This window comes from Lagenorhynchus albirostris, chromosome 3 (assembly GCF_949774975.1).
Source record: "Lagenorhynchus albirostris chromosome 3, mLagAlb1.1, whole genome shotgun sequence".
NCBI classification, from domain to species: Eukaryota; Metazoa; Chordata; class Mammalia; order Artiodactyla; family Delphinidae; genus Lagenorhynchus; species Lagenorhynchus albirostris.
The window spans coordinates 60,198,666-60,218,511 of record NC_083097.1 but is presented as its reverse complement, the minus strand read 5'-3'; the positions used below and the strand labels follow the sequence as shown (position 1 = coordinate 60,218,511).

General features: G+C 40.1%; 1 protein-coding gene across 1 annotated transcript in view; it reads right to left on the bottom strand.

Annotated features, from left to right (window-relative positions):
- Positions 1-4,660: 4,660 nt before the first annotated feature.
- IQGAP2 (IQ motif containing GTPase activating protein 2) overlaps positions 4,661-19,846 on the bottom strand; it is a 286,204-nt gene continuing 271,018 nt past the window's right edge. The window contains exons 31-36 of the mRNA XM_060143147.1: positions 17,278-17,365; positions 14,914-15,126; positions 12,955-13,115; positions 11,022-11,159; positions 9,862-9,970; positions 4,661-5,784 (exon numbers count right to left, since the gene is read on the bottom strand). Of these exons, the coding sequence (XP_059999130.1) occupies positions 5,671-5,784; positions 9,862-9,970; positions 11,022-11,159; positions 12,955-13,115; positions 14,914-15,126; positions 17,278-17,365 (823 nt within the window). The 3' untranslated portion in view covers positions 4,661-5,670. The remainder of the gene's footprint in view (positions 5,785-9,861; positions 9,971-11,021; positions 11,160-12,954; positions 13,116-14,913; positions 15,127-17,277; positions 17,366-19,846) is intronic.

The following is a 19,846-nucleotide window of genomic DNA, read 5'->3' as shown; positions in this document are numbered from 1 at the left end:
CGCAGAGTAGGAGAAGACAGATGTTCCAGCTCAAGAAGAGAGAAAGAGAATTCCCCCTGCCTGCACCCTTTTGTTCTTTTTGGGCCCTCAACAGATTGGATGATGGTTGTGCACATTGGTAAGGGTAATCTTTACTCAGTGTGCAGATTCAAATACTTATCTACTCTGGAAATACCCTCACAGATATACTCAGAAATAGTATCTTATTAGCTATCTGGGCATCCCTTTGTCAGGTCATGTTGCCACATAAAATTAACCATCACACCTTCCAATATAATTTAGCTAAGAGATGTTATACTCTGAGGAAACAACAGTGAGGCAACCTAGACAATCTGTATGAGCTATTTTATTTGAAGAGAGCATTTGCACTGTTAAACTGAGATAATCAGTAACTGTCCCATGTATACAAGGGCCAAAAGCCATACTGGGACTCCTGAGAGGTAGTGGCCGTCTCTCTCCTTCTCAACCACCTGGCAGGATCCGATGCTGGGCTTCCACCTCCCCGCCATTCTCAAGGCACTGCCAGGCTCTGGACATACAGCAGCGACTGTAACAGTCTCTGTCCTCTGGAGCTTAGAGGAGACTTAGAAGGCTCTATTTTAACCTGTTACTAAGTCCTGGTTGCAGTAATAGAGGCAATGGATTTTTCAAAAAGCTGATCAGCAATTAGACCACCCAGTACTCACCAGAATTTCTCAAAATAGAGACAGCTTCCACCATTCAGAGTTCTGTGGTTTGCCTCTTGGAATGTTGAGGAGTACCACAAACCCCTACCTAACCACAGTCCAAGTTGTAAAAATTACGTCATGAACAGCACCTCTAATTAGTGCCTGACCACACACACATACACCAACATACACAGCATGGTTCTGGTCTTTCAGTGACATAAGGGAGATGTGTGTTAAAAATCAAAATTCAGTTGAGTAGATTTGAAGATCTAATTGGCGTTATTGAAAGGTGCAAGAATCAGGCATCATCCCGTGTAACAACTAGAAAGGCACACTGAGGGGGTTTTTATAGGCTGGTGGAGGGTGGGGAAAGAAGGTCTAAGCAGAAGAAAAGAAAGGATTTGTTTCAAGCCAGGCCATCTTCTTTTGGGGGAAGGGTACTGCAGGGGTCTTTATCGTGCAGATTAGCTCAATAGTGTTGATCCAGAAATTTAAGATTGACTGTTTTAAAGGTCACATTTCTGGGCGGGGTTAAAACTGCAATCAAGTCTTGCTTTGCTGTGATGTGGGTGGAGAGTGAGAATGAGTCCATTTTGGGCTTGTAATTTTTTTTTTTAACGTATGCCATGTCAGACAGTGATCTCACTGATTGGGTCTCCTTCTTCATCACAAACTTCCAAAATATTAAAGTATGCAAAGGCTCGCCCTCTCTTGGAGATCACTAGAGCACATTCTCTGCGAGTAGTTAGAGTCCTGTTAAGTCTTTTTTGCCTTTTTAAGTTCCAGGTGCTAAAAAGTGGAGTTCGGGGCAAGCATGGACCCCCCTCAGCGTTCCAGACCAAAAATCATTTTTGTAACAGTGGAAACATGATCAAACATACATCAAAATACAGGAGTCAGCTATGCAAAAATGAAGTTAGTGTTTCAATTGCTCCGTGTTTTAAAAAGCAAACCCAGTTTTTCCCCTTCTTCCTATGAGTAAGAAAAGCTATGAGCCCTGGGGAGGAAGCTGGTGAACGGTAGCAGAATATGCCACCCCAAAATATGCCTCCTTCTCTGGGTCACTCATTCATCCATGTCCCTTAAAGATCTCAAAAAAGAAGCGGTTGGTAATATCTTCAACAATAACCTCATCTTGGGGGTCAACGGAGAGAAAACATTTCACAGCTTTCCTCGAGGATGTTGGCATGATAGAAAGATCTTTCTCCATAAAAATAACACTCAAGCATGTCACTCAGTGCTGGAGTAAGTTAAAACGAGCCCCCCCCCTTTTTTCCCCAGATAAACAAAAACTGAGACAATTTATTGTTAGCCATCTTACATACTAAAGTTCTTCAGTCTGAAAGAGAGTGACCCTAGACAGAATCCACTAAAAAGACACAGTATCAGTAAAGGTAATTTAAGACAAGCCCCTTTTTGAGAGGCTGTGAAAGGTTGGCTTTTACCTCCAAACATCTTTCCTTAATTTTGTCTCTTCCTGTACATTTCCACTAAAAGTCTTTCCTAGAGCACGAAGAAGGAAGCTTAACGTAACTCCTACCTCCTCCCAGTTCCTGTTTCTCACCTAATGCTAGCTGTAGGGTACAGGGAGGTTTATTCTCAAGGTGAAGCTTTACTGTATGTTTATTTGATTCCTTTTACAGAAGCCTGTAGTAAGGGTAATACATTAAAACACACACACACACACATACGCATCTACAAACTGCTGAGACAACACTGTTTCAAGGTGTCCTATGTCAAAAATCTGTATAAGCCTGAAACAATCATCAAAGTAGCAGATTCTACTCTTTTAAAATTTGAATTTTCCAAATTCTGTCAAGCTTACCTTCAAGTTTAGTGTGCCAAATGAGCATAAGCGAACTGTTTCTGAATACGGGGTAACCTCCATGGAAAATAAAGCCTGTTGAATGAATGAACAGAATACAAAGTATTGGAGTGAGGGGGGTCCAGCCCGAGAGCCTGGATTACTGTTGTGGCAGAGACAGCTGATTGGTCCCCAGGTATCACTGTTCCCTTTCTTTACAAATAGAACCACCTCCCTCTCTACCCCTGGGTTTTAATTGGGCGCATGACTTAGCTAGGAACTTTACTTCCCAGCCTCTCTTGAAGCTAGTCATGGTCATGTAACTAAGTTTTTTTTTTTTTTTAATTTATGTATTTTATTTTTGGCTGTGTTGGGTCTTCGTTGCCATGCGTGGGCTTTCTCTAGCTGTGGCGAGAGGGGGCTACTCTTCTTTGCGGTGCGTGGGCTTCTCACTGCAGTGGTTTCTTGTTGTGGAGAATGGCCTCTAGGCGTGCGGGCTTCAGTAGCTGTGGCACATGGGCTCAGTAGTTGTGGCTCATGGGCTCTAGAGTGCAGGCTTAGCAGTTGTGGCACACGGTCTTAGTTGCTCCGTGGCATGTGGGATCTTCCTGGACCAGGGCTTGAACCCGTGTCCCATTGGCAGATGGATTCTTAACCACTGCGCCACCAGGGAAGCCCCATGTAACTAAGTTTTGGCCAGCAGACTGTAAACAGAAATAACATATGGAGCTTGAAACAAAACGACTTGCCCCGGACTTCTTTCCCCCTTCCTGCCAGCCAGGAATCAGTGACAAGGACAGAGCCAACTGGCCAGCTTGGATCCCTGGTAACTTGTGGGACTGCTCACCTGCCTTTGAGAAAACAAACTTCTACCTTGTGTCAGCCACAGCGTCTTGGATCTCTTGGTCCCAGCAGTTCACTCTTGAAGGGGAAAATTTGCCATCCCCACAATATGCCTCTCTGGTAGAAGGATTACTTTGAGCTGGTTATTTTTGAAAAACAGCAGATATAGGAGAAGCTCTGAAAACCAAGTAAACTTACACTCTTTTAAAAGACATTTACGTTTATAAGGGAACTCTCCATTCGTTAAGGGTGTTTCCTTCTCTGAACAAGGAAGAGTGACTAAATCTCTAGAAACTCTTATCAGTGGAAAAGGCAGAGGCTGAAATCTGCATAACTATACCCTCATTTACTCTGCTTTGCCTGATTACCTCCCCTAACTGCTCCCCCCATCGTCTTTTGCCTTTAGCTGGAGATGGTATTTAAGGTGGTGGCTTGGGCCATTTGGGGGAGCAGGCAAAGCACAGTAAGTGAGGGTATAGTTAGGCAGATAGTTCCTGTGTGTCTCCCAGGTATATAGGAGGTATATGCGTCATTAAACCTCTTTTTCTCCTGTTATTCTGTCTTATATTATGGGGGGGGGCAGTATCAGCCAAGAACTTAGAAGGGTAGAGGGAAAATTACTTTTCCTCCTCATAAACTATACCCTAAATGGCACAGCTGGAGATGTTGACCCTTAAACAGTGTGAGGGTTAGAAGCGCCACGCCCCACACACAGTCAAAAATCTGAGTATAACATATTTTTTTAAGAATTTATTTTTTATTTATTTTTGGCTGTGTTGGGTCTTCCTTGCTGCGCGCGGGCTTTCTCTAGTTGCGGTGAGCGGGGGCTACTCTTTGTTGCGGTGCGCGGGCTTCTCATTGCGGTGGCTTCTCTTGCTGCAGAGCACGGGCTTAGTTGCTCCGCAGCATGTGGGATCTTCCCGGACCAGGGCTAGAACCCGTGTCCCCTGCACTGGCAGGCGGATTCTTAACCACTGCACCACCAGTTAAGTCCTGATTGTAACTTTTGACTCTCCTAAAACTTAACTACTAATAGCCTACTGTTGACCTAAAGTCTTAACCAATAACAAACTCTTAACATATATTTTGTATGTTATATGTACTACGTACTGTATTCTTACAATAAAGTAAGCTAGAGAAAAGAAAAGGTTATTAAGAAAATCATAAGGAGAATACATTTACAGTACTGCACTGTATTTATCAATACTGTAAGTTTATGTCATCTGTTTATAAAACAAATCTGCCAGTACCTACATTAATATTGTCTTATATGATATAAAACACTGTAGATGTTATACATATTATTAACACCAGATATCAAAAATAAAAAGATGTGGAAAAGAAATTCATGGTTTTTTTACAGTTCTTTATTGAAAAAAATTCATGTGTAAGTAGACCCATACAGACCAAACCCATGTTGTTCAAGGGTCAACTGTACTCCTTTTCCCCCAAAGTCCCACCAAGAACCTTCTCCTACCCACTAAATGATTTGGATTTATTCAGACAGAAGTCAAATTAATGTAATTCAGTAACATTTATTTTACATAAAACAATTTTCAAAGAATACATTTAAAAACCATCCAGATACTGATTTTATTGCATTACAAAAAATTGAGAGGCACAATTGAAATATTCAAATAAATTGTGAGGGGTGGAGGTGGGGTGAGGCCTACGATCTCTATCCACCTTGTTCCTTAGTCACTGAGAGGCTCTGGGTCCAAGAGTCTCTACCATGAGGCAGTAGTGCACTTCATTAAGTAGGAATAAATCACATAAAATATATATTTTTATACAGAAAGTGTTATTGTACTGTCACTTTCAATTACTTATAAAAACTTCACTTTGAATTGCACAAAAGTTTTCTTTAAAATCGATAACTCCCAGAAGGTGGGGCTTAGAACCAAGTATCTCTCTAAATAATTCATTACAAATAATTCAGGTTCCATTTCTCCACAGATCAAAAAAAAAATCTATGAAGACTTACAGTATTCAAATGGGACATTTAAAAATTTTTTTATAGGAAAATAGGTTTACACATTTGTCCCTAATCAGCTAAAGTTATTTTCTCCCTACTTTAAAACAAATCACAGAATATCCAAAGTTTTAAATCAGAGTACCTGCACCACAGTATAATGTGGCAGTGTTTACGTTAATTCATTTTGTGTATCATTCTACTGCAGTATCAGATTATCAAAAAGGCACATGGGTACATTCTTCGGAACGGTTTTGGTCTTTAAAAAAAAAAAATCACACGTTTATAAGCAGTAATTTCAATCATGTTTAAAAACAAAAATACTAAACAGATTCATTTCCTAATCCAGGTGATACAGAATCCATGAGATTTCTTCAGGCACTTCACTTCCCATAGAATTTCTTGTTCAGCAGGTATATGAGAAGGTTTACATTCACTTTAACCTTATCAAACATTTTCATCACAGCTACTCCTTCATACTGCATCTGAAGTAAATCCTGAAATTGTAAGGAACATCAATCATACCTCCAATTTGACATTCCCAAATTTAAAACACATTCTAGAAGACTGTTGACAACAATAAGATTCGGTTGACCTAAGGACCTCGGTGGGGATTCTTACACTTCAGTGTGCATTAGAATCACCTGGTTTAAAAACACAGGCCAGTTAAAACAGATTGCTGGGTCCTACCCCCAGGAATCTCTGATTCTGGATCTCTGGGGTGGGTCCCAAGAACTTGCATTTTAACAGGTTCCCAAGGGATGATGATATTGTTGGTCTGGGTGCCATAGTTTGAGAATCACTCACCTCGATGAAAGAAAACAGATTTTTAGAATTGATAAGGACTTTACGAGAGAAAACCATTACCGTTAATATTAGACATAGAATTAAAAGTTTAATTATAATTGAGAAACTCAAGACACAAATGTTACAGCAAGATGAGGTATATCCTTTAGAAGAGCCAGGGTTTTCTAAGGTGGAGTGAGACAGTTCATTGAGGAGGAAAAAGAATATTAAAACTCCTATTTTTATTTTTTCCTCATTTCTTAAGCATGTACATTTTCTATGTATTTTATAAAATAGATTTTGAGTAAAGTGCCAAGAGCATGTATACTTTATAAATAAATAAATATAGAGAAATACGGAGAAATGCTCTATTTACTGAGGAAAACTGTGAGAGTGAAATTTGGAGACCACTGTACAAAGCAACTCGTTCTGATCTAGACTACTTCTGTTCCTGTATTCTGTTCCTCATTCTCAAGTAAGTTTATCATTCTGTTTCATTGCTGCTGTATAAACAAAGAAAAATTAATTAAATTTCCTTCGTTTATAAATTAATAACTGGCTCACACCAGCCAAATGCATGAGACTAAGCAGTAACATTTTACAACAACACAGGACAGGGGGGCTTTCCCAGATAGAAGATGTCATTCCTGAACTGCCCTAGACTCATAACCAGGTCTCATTTTCCTGTTTCTAGCTCTGGAAATTTCTTGCTTCTCAATGATAATGCCTTGTGTCTATAACAAGCAAGGCCACCTGCAGAAGGTGGAGTCTTCTTTGAGAGAACTTGGGCTCTTGCCAGCTTCCTGCTCTACTTTCTCAATTATCTCCAACTGCACTCAACTAAACCCCTCCATTATTTAGATGTGCTTCTGGGATGGAAATTCCACAGGGAAGTGAAGTTCTTTCATCAAGAATGGTTTTGCCTATTAAAGCGTAGTGGAGATTCACTTTTCCTTTGGGAAAGGCGACATCTGTCAAAGAATCTTGGAAAAGAACGAAACCAATATGGTTAAACTGAGAAGGAATCATGTATGGAGGGGAATTTGCTGGGCCCCCCATGGGGAACAGAGGAACTCTGATTGTACTTGCGGTTGAAAGACCAGATTTTAGTCTTATCTCCACTATTTGCTATCTTACAACCTTGCAACATCATATAACTTCTCTGAGGTTCTGTTTCCTTGTGTGTAAATTGGGGCTGACACTGCCAACCCCATAGGTGTGTTATTGGGCATATGAGATCAAGAAGTCTGCAAACACTTTGTAAGCCACTCTCGTCTGGTCAGGAACAACTGGAATCCTGTGAGAGAGGCAGCAGTGTAGAGAGATGAAGAGTTTGGATTCCAGCGGCCCTTCCATAACGTGCTCTCTGAATCCCAGTTCTTCATCTGGGAAAGGAAGAATACCAAGACTGCAGCCCTCCATAAACACTGGCCATTGTTTATATAAGCAGAACATCTTCACGTAACTCACACCTTCCTGTTATGTATATGGCTACAGGATATAATTAGGATATCATCTTTAGGAACTGAGGAAAGAGTGGCCTGTAGAAAACCTAGAAGCATAATGTTAGAAGAAATCTCCCTTTTTGTCCTCTTAGAAACAAAGTCCTTGACTCCCACTGAAGACCGGGCCGTCACATTTCTCTTTGGTAATTTGTTTCATATTAGAATTGTCTGAAGGCCATAAATTGTGTGAAAAGATAAGTCTGACTTTATGTCTGACAGCTATTATATGCAGGGCTGGCTCTGTGGGCATTCGATCTGTGCATGGTCCCATGATTAGAAGAAGGGCCCTGCACTTAGTTTAATGCTCTGCTGTCATCATCTTGAAATTCTCACCAATTTCGAGTAAGGGGCTCTGCATTTTCATTTTGCACTGAGCCCTGCAAATTATGTAGCTGGTCCTGATGATATGTCAATGACTGAAAAAAATCTGGAGCATAATAGCCACCTGCATACAGTTAAGGAGTAACAGTTTACAATTGTGTCTAAATGAATGGTGTGAACAGCTAATCCTACGATGAAACTTTTAACAAAGGAGCAAGTGAAGCTTGGTGTTTGCATAGTGTGAAAAGGAAGTCCTGTGGAATTCCTGAGGCCTCTCTAAACAGGTGTCTCCTGGTCACTTGTGATTCATCTGTTGTTGAGTTGATGTTTATTGGGCTTGGACCATTTCCTTCTTGGCAATCACATGATACGTTTTTGCTACAGAAGAATCACTAACCAAGGCATATCACACAAGCACACTCTTTTCTCTTCCCATATTTATCTAAGTATTCCACAGAGTAACTCAAGACTCTCAGTTAAATTTTTAGATGGATACATTTAGTGACATTTAAAATAAACAAGAAAATAATACCATTAAGTATACTTTTCATAATTACATAATATCTTCAATTTTCTCTCTTAACTCTAATTTCCTCCATTATCTCAGTGTCTTTATAAAACCCATTTAGCTCTCATTTTTTTTTTTTTAGCCTTATAAGGAATGCTAGACAGAAAAGAAGGGCCCTGTGTATTTTGTCCCATGGGTTAGGGGTGGAGGTGTAACTCCACGGATCTCAGCCACAGGCTAGGGAGGCAGTGAGGCTGGAACTTACACCATTCCCAGTGGCTTATCGTGATGTTCCATGTAGATACATGCAGAATACCTGGGAACAGTTTTACAAGTAGTTGGGGGCCCAGGTAAATAGGTGCTATTTCCATTTAAAAACTCAATCATATCAAAAAAGAAAACTCAATCACAGCTCTAAACTGATTCTGTGCAAGAATTAAGTTGGGAGTAGATAAACATTTACTTGCACCCTCCCTCCTTTTTTTTTGGTGGCACATAAACTGTTTTCTGTTTCTGCTCAAGTATATTTGGCTTAAATGTGGTTCTTATGAGAAAATAGCAGTAATTCTGACTGCAAACACCATTTTTCTATTTACAGATATCGGTCTTGCACAATGTCTTTCTTTCTTGTGATCCCAAATACTTAACAAAGAAATTTAAGAAACTGATGCAAAAATAATTCTAGGAAGGAGAAAGGGAAGAAGGAGAAATGAGATCCAGAAAGTTCCAATCCTGGGTATATGCTATCTTAGGAAGAAATGCAATTTCCTAAGAAAAGGAAACTTTCCTACCTTTACTTAATAGCTCTGAATACTTTTACATATGTTATTCTTTTCTCTAAGCTTCAAAATGAAAACATAGCTTAGAAAAACTCACTGCTATGGTTTACCATTTAAAAGCAGTTTAAGTTCCAATAATTTGGAAAATCATAGCTTTAAAAAAATCATCAACACAAAGTAATACTGGCAAATAAGGCTGGCATTGGTCTCCTGTTAAATTTCATTGTTGTCATGAAGAATGCAAGCCAGGGGCTTCCCTGGTGGCACAGTGGTTAAGAATCCGCTTGCCAATGCAGGGGAAATGGGTTCGAGCCCTGGTCCGGGAAGATGCCAAATGCCGCGGAGCAACTAACCTCGTGCGCCACAACTACTGAGCCTGCGCTCTAGAGCCCGTGAGCCACAACTACTGAGCCCACGTGCCACAACTACTGAAGCCTGCACACCTAGAGCCCATGCTCTTCAGCAAGAAAAGCCACCGCAATGAGAAGTGCGCGCACTGCAACAAAAAGTAGCCCCCGCTCACCGCAACTAGAGAAAGCCCGCGCGCAGCAACGAAGACCCAATGCAGCCAAAAAAAAAAATAAGTTAAAAAAAAAAAAAAAGAATGCCAGCCAGGGAAGCCAAGAAGGACCCCCACTATAAAACTCACCCCAATCTGCAGGAATCCCAGCTTACCTGAATATTGAGCTGCACCTTTTCCATCTCAACACCCAGGAATTTTGATCTGACATCAAAGATGCCCACATCTTCAGTAGATGAGATATCAAATGTAACATTTTTAAACCTAGTGAAGAAAGGACCATTCACACATGTGGAACTGCAAATATACGCTTAAGGCTGAAACAAATTAATGGACCCTAAGTTACCATTCCTAGTGAACAGCCTGCTGGGAAAATTCTAAGGAAGTTACCCCAAATCTCCCACCATCAGTCCAGTTTGGCTCACTGGAAATATGGCTTGTGTTGAGATCTGCAGCCCACGGAGCACTGAAGTAGGTGCTTTGTTACAAGAGAAATGCAAAATATTGTCCTTGCTCTTAAAGAGCATAATATACAGTTGAAATTATATGAGATTCACAGAACTATAAATGTTGAGTTTTACTGCTGACAGGCCAGTTGAGCATTTTAGACGATTAGTTTTACAGCAACTTCAAAGGGGAAGAAGCATTTTCTCTGAGTTGGTCTCCGTCAAGAGAAAGTTGGATGGGATAAATGCAAGAGAAGCCAGGCCTTGGAGGAAGCCGGAGTTACAGAGGAGTACACACAGTGAGTCTGGCGTCCTCCAATGGAAAAGGAAGTGATGGAGCACAGGACTTATGGTCCTTTTAAAATGGCAAACCCATTAGTGCCTGGTGTGGGGCTCGGAGGAGGGTTTCTCCTCCACCTCAAATACACACAGTAGTAGCACACTGCTGGAGTGGCTCTGACCCAGGCATCAGCACACAGCTTTCAAATCAGAGAGGTACCGTTTTGCAATTGTAAACAACACTCACTGAGCTAGACCAAAAGGCAGCTTTTCTTTTCTCACTGCTATGACTCAGTTCTTTTGGAGGGAGAGGCGAGGCCGGCAAATCCCAACACACTGGCTAAGCCACGGGAAGCACAATCACTCGATCAGCACTTAGTCTGACCAGCAGCATCAGATGCTCCAGGCCTTATGGGAAGACTAGAGATTACAATACACGTGTTTTCTCCTGTCATCTGTAAGCAAGGGGAAGCCCTGACAGACCAAGTGAAGCCTTCTTCAAAGGCCACAGGAAACTGAAGTGGGAGTCAGATTTGATGGGAAGGATGAGAGGGCGGGTGTGCTTTGTGCAGATTTTCGATGCCACTCACTGGTTTATCTGAAGATCGTCTACGCCCAGGAGGACACCCTTCTCATGCAGCTTTGCTGCAGTGTACCTCACCGGCTTCGCTCGCTTTGTCCCTTTGGGTTCTCCTTTTCCATCAAGTTTAATTGATCTCCGAGTATTTCTGACAAAATAAGAACAGACCATCCGTTGTGAAGATGGCAAACTCAGACGTTCCTGGCAGCGCAATACCCAGCACAGAGGGCACACCACTGTCCACACCTGGCCCCCACTATATGGAACCTGGGCAACTTTATATCGTGTGATAGTAGGCGACAACCTTCCCGGTGCAGTGTAATCTCACTACTGAACAGTTTAAGGAAAAGCTATTTTCGATGCGACTCAAGTTTGAATTACAGACTAATATGTTTCATAAAACTTGTACTTTGCTGTCTCAGGCATACTGAACCATGTGGCTCGATTAAGTCATTTCACAAGCAGCTTAGGTGTCATAACATAAACTGCGTACACACTCTGAAAGAAAGGTATCACTAGGAGTGCTTTAATTTATTTAACAAATAGTACGTGGCCATCCCTGTTCCAAGTGCTTTCTAAATACTGCCTCACATTTACAAAATTAACCTTGCCATAGTGTTCCGAAATAAATTCCTTTTTGCTGTATCATTTCATTTAGCTCTCATAACAACACTTGTAAGGCTGGTACTCCCAATTCCCTCTTAAAGATGAGAAAATTGAGGCTTCAGAGATCACTGGACTGGTTGAAGATCACACAATGTAAGAGAGAATCCCAATCTAGCTCACCTGACTGCAGAGGTTGTAAAATGCCTTGTCGTAGTTGCAATAAATACGTAAAGAAAACCCCTGACAAGCTAATTTCTACTAAATATTAGCTTTACCAACTTTTTTCCTCCCAGGAATAGCATAAAAGTAATTTACAGGCTGCAAGCAAATGAATTAAAATTCAGAACTAGTGCGGCACAGATAAATGAGATTGAAATTTGGTTATATTCCTTCATCAAACCTATGATTAATGCAATTGATTTTTCCATATAGCACCATTTCCTAGTGTCAATTTGACTACAAGGGTTACATAAAAATACTGAATTATGTATTTAAATGGGTAATTAAAATTTGATTAATATTGACCTTAGTCTATTGAAAAGAGCAATTATGAGCAAAGAATACTCATTAAAAGTAGCTATATTGGGCTTCCTTGGTGGTGCAGCGGTTGAGAGTCCGCCTGCCGATACAGGGGATTTGGGTTCGTGCCCCGATCCAGGAAGATCCCACATGCCGCGGAGCAGCTGGGCCCGTGAGCCAGGCCGCTGAGCCTGCGCGTCCGGAGCCTGTGCTCCGCAACGGGAGAGGCCACAACAGTGAGAGGCCCGCGCGCCGCAAAAAGAAAAAAAAAAAAAAAAGTAGCTATATTGTGAAAAGAAATCTATGATATGTATGCTAATGGGTAATAGAGAACTGACAAATTTTGTCTTTTGTGTAAGTAATTTTTAAAAACCAGTAAGTAATTTAAAATCATTGAGCTGTGCTGTGCAATAGCAAATACCTGGTGTTACCTAACATTTTCAAGTATATAAAAACTGTTTATTGTTAACATCCCCAAGGGTAGTTTTTTTTTTTTAAATAATAGTGTTTAAAACACACCTTTGACTAAAAACGAAGGAATAATGAAAGTGCTTCCCGAAGTGTTTAAAGCTACTTGTTTGAAACACAACAGGGTAAACTACTTTAATGCCAATGTTAATAGAGAAGTAACATGTTTCTAAACTCACTCCTGACTTCTTAGCTCACAGTGGCAAATCATAAAATTGAGATTCTAGTTTTTGGTTATATAATAAAGCAAAAGTTTGCTAGCACACCCAACCCGACAGCCCAGGATTGTAAAAGAATGGATACCCCATATATATCATGACATTACAAAAGAATACATGATTTCAGCTTACTTTCTTTTTAAGTTGTCTAAACAAGTCTTTATGTAGGTGTCATAATAATTAATTTGCTCTTCATAAAATGCTGCCTTCTTGTTAAGTGCATTCAGGGTCTGTTGAAGTTTCTCCAATTCAGCTTTTCGAAGCTGACGATGGATTCTTTGATTTCGAATATCCTAAAATAACAAGGAAAGGCCATGGTATGAGATTTAAGCAGGAGTTTGACTTTATGATACTGCCCATTTGGGACAAGAAGAATATCTAGTACTAAATCACTATTTGTGACTGTTTTAGTCACCTCATTTTAAACTCTCAACACCAAAATGTTCCCTTCTTACTTTAGAACTGGGAGTGTCTGTATTTCATTTTAAGAGAGGTGCTAAGGTTGATGAAAAAGCAGAGAAGCAATTTTAGATTAACTGTATAAGGAAATAGTGTTTTTAAAAGGGCACAAGGAAGACTTTAGCAGGAGAAAATTTCTTCAGAATATTTTGAACATTCTACTTTGAAGAATACTTTACCCTGAAAAGGGTTACATTTCATCATTACATTCATTTTCTTTTTTTTTTTTGGCCGCCCCATGTGGCTTGTGGGAATCTCAGTTTCCCGACCAGGGATCAAACCTGGGCCCTTGGCAATGAAAGTGCAGAGTCCTAACCACTGGACTGCCAGGGAATCCCCTATTTTAGAAATTAAAAAAACAATACACTTTTTAATCTGAAAAATATTTCTCAAGATTTGCAAAAACAACTGGGGTCTCAAGACTGATTGAAAAAATTCAACATGGATAACTATTACTTGGATTTAAATAGAGTTCCTAGAACATAAAGTTGACCAAGCTGCTTACAGCTTACGAGAGATACGTTATATTTAAACTTACATACACACAATTCTTTTTTTTTGTAATTCTAATTGGTAAATTAAAAAAATGTTTCATTTAAGAAAATGGTGCCTGTTTAATATTATTTTTCCTTTGTGGACAGTTAAAAAAGATTCCTCTAGGAATCCAAAGACAGACAAACACATCCTTCTTGAGTAAAAATTCTTCATTAAGTAGAATATTTTGGGGGATGCCTTCATGATAGCTTTTTGCTTTTTCCAAGACAAAAGCATCAATTTCTCTACTACACATTCCCTAAGAGACATATTTTCCACCCCAGAGCTATAGAAAAAAACGTTACTTCCCTTGAGTCACTCAGGCTGGGAGGAATAAGCCTACTGCCAGGACTGACCATAACTTTCCGAGGAAGAATGAAGCTGAGTGCATTTCCCTCCCAGAAGTTAAGAAAATTTATTTTTTTTCTGATCATGTAACTGTCCTTAACCTCCAGACCCATTTTAATTTGCATGTTTGGATAAAAAGAATGAAAAAAAATTTTTTTAACCCAAAATATATACTTCCTTATCTTTGGCAAACAGATCTAGCCTTTTCCTGTGATGTTTCCTTGCACTAATTTGATATCCTTTTCTCAGGAAGTTTCTCAACTGTCAAAATACGGGAGGAGAAAACAGAAACTAACTTTTAAGTCTGAACTGCATTCAGGCTAAACTGCTTAGAGGAAAATTCTCAGGGACACAGAGGTACCATCTCAGTGGCAGGTCCCATGGGCAACTGGGTTATATGACAACTAACAACTCAAGAGAGAACTCTCCTAAAAGTGTCACTTTTAAAACTAGTATGTATTGTTTAAAGCAATTTGTTTAAAGCAATCCATGAAACTTGTCTATTACATTTCCTAAGCATTTACGTCTGGTGTGTTTCAACTCTTCTAATGACTTGGGGGAGTTGTGATTATTCTCTATGAAAAGTCATCAACTTCTCTGAAACCTTAAAAAATCTGTAATATTGAGGAGGACAGGAACCATATGTATATAACTATGAATTCCTCATGTCACCTCAGAGTCCCAGCATGTGTGTGACCAATGATTAACACGTCTGCTAAGCAAAGGAGAAAGAATACTCTTTCCAGCAACCTTGGCAATCTCATTGAGAATGTCTTGGTATTTATTTTTGGATGACACATGTCCAGTCTGTTCCAATGTCCGAAGATTCCTCTGGATTTTCCTCTTCTTCTGCTCAAGAGGCAGCTGTGCATCTTCAACCATAGACTGGCTATGCTTCATGTCTTCGGGAGTCCTGGAATCTAAAGCTGCACGGCTCACCATGTCTGCGGCATGATCTAGCTCCTGGAAAGGGAATATCAAGATGTTGACTTATCTCTGAGGCCCTAATCTCAGATTCAGAAGCTGTACAAGGCAAGTTAATATCAAAATGAAAGAGGTCCTCGAGCCAAGGTCCAGAGACAGAATTACAATACGTTCTTCATGGGTTTTGAAGTAGGTCTTTGGGAAGGAATTACTTTGTTTTTCTGAGAAACATAGCAGTGGTGGCAGGCCTACTTTGAGCGAAATTCTAAATAGCTACTTTATTGCTAAAATGACAAGTTACCTTAGTAATGGACAGATTATGAGGGATAACTGATATTTTATAATTCTCTGGATGGAAAGATATCAGTTTTGGATACGATAGTCCAGATGAGGAAACTAAAACTAGACTATCCACTAAAACGTGGCCATGAGAACCCTGAACTAAACTCTAACATCAGCCATATTTACAGAGATTCATAAGCTGTAAAGGCTTTGTTCTGGTAAGGGAATGATTCTCAAACTTCCGACTCTGAAAAACCTGCAGGGTTTCTTTGAACCAAAGGAAATTAAGAGTATTCTAGCATGAAATAAGTTTCCAAATAAATGATAAGTAAATAAATGAATCAAGACAGTTTGGAGAGTTTGTTCAAAAAACCAGTAATAACAAGAGACTGGTGATCTTCCCATGTCATAGTCAGACAACTGATTGACACTGTAGACAAAGTCTAAGAATATAAATGACAGATCAACTTTATGGACACAGTAACAGTAAACCAGGTCAGCAGTAAACAGTAACAGTAGCAGCCAATATCGTTGAGAACTTAATATGTATCAGATATTATTCTACCCACTTAACATGTTTTAACTGAGTTATTCCTGAATTGGGTACTATTATTATTATTCCCTTTTTGCAGTTGAGGAAATCAAGGCATAGAAATATTTCTAAGTGCCTAGAGTTACAGAGCTAGGAGTTACAGAGCTATACTTGATCTCGGAAGTCTTCACTCTTAGTGATTAAGCTACATTTGGGGAAAAATAAAATATTCATTAAGAATTAAAATTCTCATACTCAGTAAAATATTCTACCCGCCTTGTTTAAGAATATTCACACATTAACAAACATCAGATAACTTGACATTTTATATATATATATATATATATATATATACTTTTATTAAAAATTGTGATAGAATGATTTCTTGGCAACCAATTAAATTAAGAATAATTCAGGAAATTACATGTAGCCCAGCTAAGAGTAACTAAATAGATAATTTTGTTAGCGTTTGTTTAGGGAGTGGCAATTATCGAAACTAAAGCAATATCACTGAAATTAATTCAGAACAAACTAAATAATGATGCATTTTCAAGGATGCTGATAAAAGGATTATTGCAAGATTGTTATTAAAGTTTAATAAACTTCAGTTATTTACACCAGGATAATGGTGCTCTGACCTAATGGACTCAAGACGTTTGCTTCCAAAGCATTTGGAAAACAGTTTTAATGTGTGGGACATTTCTTCATTTCTTCAAGTTAGCAAAAACATAAAATATGAAAGGTATTTTTCTGTATCCTGTCGACCAGAACGATCTCTTAAGTGACTTATTTGCCCATCCACTGCAATGAATACAGTCTTCTTTTTTTTTTTTTTTTTTTTTTTTTTTGGTACGCGGGCCTCTCACTGTTGTGGCCTCTCCCGTTGCGGAGCACAGGCTCCGGACGCGCAGGCTCAGCGGCCATGGCTCACGGGCCCAGCCGCTCCGCGGCATGTGGGATCTTCCCGGACCGGGGCACAAACCCGTGTCCCCTGCATCGGCAGGCGGACTCTCAACCACTGCGCCACCAGGGAAGCCCAGTCTTCATTTTTAAGTAGTCCATTCTTCTTTTCCTTTGTTTCCTACACTCACTGTTCAAAGTTTACAATGAACATTCAGAGGCTTTGAAAGACCCAGAACTATCTCCCTAGTCTAGGACAAAATTATTCAGCATAAATTCAGTGCTGCATTTTTCTATTTCATTACATTGATATTCCATGGATTTTACATATAGCTGAACTCGGTTGAATTCCTTACTTCCAAACCGTGTCAGATACAGTTTCTCTGAGGTAACAATAAACGTTTGGCACAAAGATTTGTTAACAAAATCAACTCGTATCAAAGGTCCTTATTATTTTACACTCTAAGGCCAATTACCTGTTTTGTACTTGCTGGTGTCTCTAAGATTTCTGACAGTGTGCTCCCTGGTTGGTTCCGGATCACATCAATGATCAGCTTTTTGGTCCTAACAAAATACAGAAAGGAGAGACAGGCTTTCAGACAGCAGTCCTAATGCACAAAAATCTGCTTCTCCCAAGGGAGTGAACAAGCACCTACAGAGATGAAGCCTCAAAGAGAATCCCTTAAAATAAAGCCATCTCACAGAACTCCACCACATCTGCTTTAAGGCTCCCCAAAGTTTGCGAATGCTTAATAATCGAAGTCTGGGTTTTATATGCTTGATGTTGTCAGATTATAGTGTCAGTATCATGGGCACAAGTATGTCATAAGATTCCTTATCTAAGTACCTGTTCTTCTTTTTAGACCGAGACTACTTTTTGACGAGAAGGAAGGATGATTTGGCCCGTGACTGTGGAGGGTGCAGGAAAGGTCCCCCTTTCCTAACTTGAGTAACATTTAAACTTCTGAGCCTGTTGAAAACATCCTAAGCCTTTAGGAGCCAGAGAAGCTGTTAGCTTTCCTGCTCTGAGAAGGTTATGAAACACTGTGAAGGCCAGTGGGAGCCCAAGTCCTGTGTGGGCTGTGGAGGCTTCGGCTGCTGGATGACACAGCAGCCAGGAGGATGGGTGTTTGGAAGCCTCAGGTCTGGTGGCGGGACAAACCCATCGGGTGGGAGAGAACTGAAGAGCTGCTCGGTAACAAAAGCTGGAAAACCCCTCTGTTAGTGCTAAAACCATCTATTTTTTCATATGTGTTCTTTAGGGTAATCAGCCACCCTTTACTAATTAAAGATCAGGTTATGGAACTATGTAAGAAGATTTTAACATAAAAGGCAAATGGTCAAGTGTGCTCCCTTTTACATAAGTGAGAACATTATTGGACATCGAGTCCCTTCAAAAAAAAAGTGGGGGGGAACATAAACAGAAGTTGCCTTAAATTACAAACAGGTCTAACCAACAACGTCTGAAGTTTCACTCTCATTGCGTTGAACCTCAGTTCTTTCCAAGGCATTACATGGTATCACTGGATGATGAATTTCTTCCTCAACTACAGCAGAAAATGTTCACATGGCATGAAAATTGGAAAATGAAAATAAAACATCGTTTATGTTTTGAAGCATTGGGGCGACTGCTCCCAAAGGACAAGAGGAAACTTTCAAAGAGAATTCCAGATATATTATTCTTGCAAACAGGATAAAATCCAATAAACCATCTGTAACCATTATTTTTCTCCTTTCTGATTTATTTCAAGTCTGTATGAGAAGAATGATCACAACTATTTCCTCTGGCCCATGACCCTTCGCTGCTGGGGATTTACAGGCTGTCTGGGAATGCACAGAGAAATGCTCCCCCAAGAGTCAGAGGTGGGCACACAGCTCATTACAGGCATGTGGGAGACGGCCCTGTTCCTGAGGCTTAGGGAGCCAAGTATCTATCCTTTCTGTCCCACACAACTCCCTCCTCCAATCATCATTATAAATGCATTAAGCTGGAACATCGAGTTAAAAATAAAAGCTCTGGGTGATTTTAACAAATGTAAATACAGTGACTGTCTCTTATTTGAACTAATATTCTAGGAATGACTGACGATATATGCTTCCAGGAAACTCCCAGCTCGACTCTTTAGAGACGCTATCTGATGACCAAAATGACCAAGGTCACTCAAGGATGCCCTGCTAGGGACAAAGAATGTTTATTTGTTCAGGAGTGGCTGGAGGACAAACTGCTCACACAGCCTTTCTCTTGAAATTCTACTTTATGTCAGGCCTCTACTGGAACCCACTGCCAAAGTTCTACCCCAGACATCTTACACGTAAATCACCATCCAGTTTCATGACAGGGAGCTCAGTACCTCACCCTATGGTATGCCTAATGGTTAAGAACACTGAGCCAGACAGATCTAAGGTTGAATCAGGGTTCCTGTTGCTTACTAGGTGTGTGGACTTGTGCAAATTATAAAGTCCCTATGGTGGGTTTTTTTTTTTTTTCATTTATGTAATGGGAATCTCTCAGGACTGAATGACAGATGCACGTAAAGCCTCTCTCTAGGGTCTGACATGTGGTCAGCACCCACATGGTCACTAAAGCTGTGCTGCCCAAGATGACATCCACACTGGTCAGCAGGTGGCCAGTGGGCACTTGAGACATGGCTGGTCCAAACTGAGATAAGCATTAAGGGCAAAACACACACCAGATCTGGAAGGCTCAGTATGAAAAAAGGAATGTACCATGTATCATTAACAATTTTTTTACACTGATTCCATATTGAAATGACAACATTTTGGATATATTGGGGTAAATAAATATATTAGAATTAATTTCACCTGTTTCTTTTAAAAATGTGGCTTCTAGAAAATTTAAAAGTAACTGTGTGGCTGACATTATATCTCTGTTGGCGAGCACAGCACTGGAACAGCCCATTCTTAAATGGGAAGCCCACTCTGAGAGGCCTGCCTTCCAGTACAGTCCACTCACTGGACCCAGTGAGTCACAGGACATCAGCACCGAGGGGGACCTTGGGCAACAGTCCAATCCCTGATTTTACA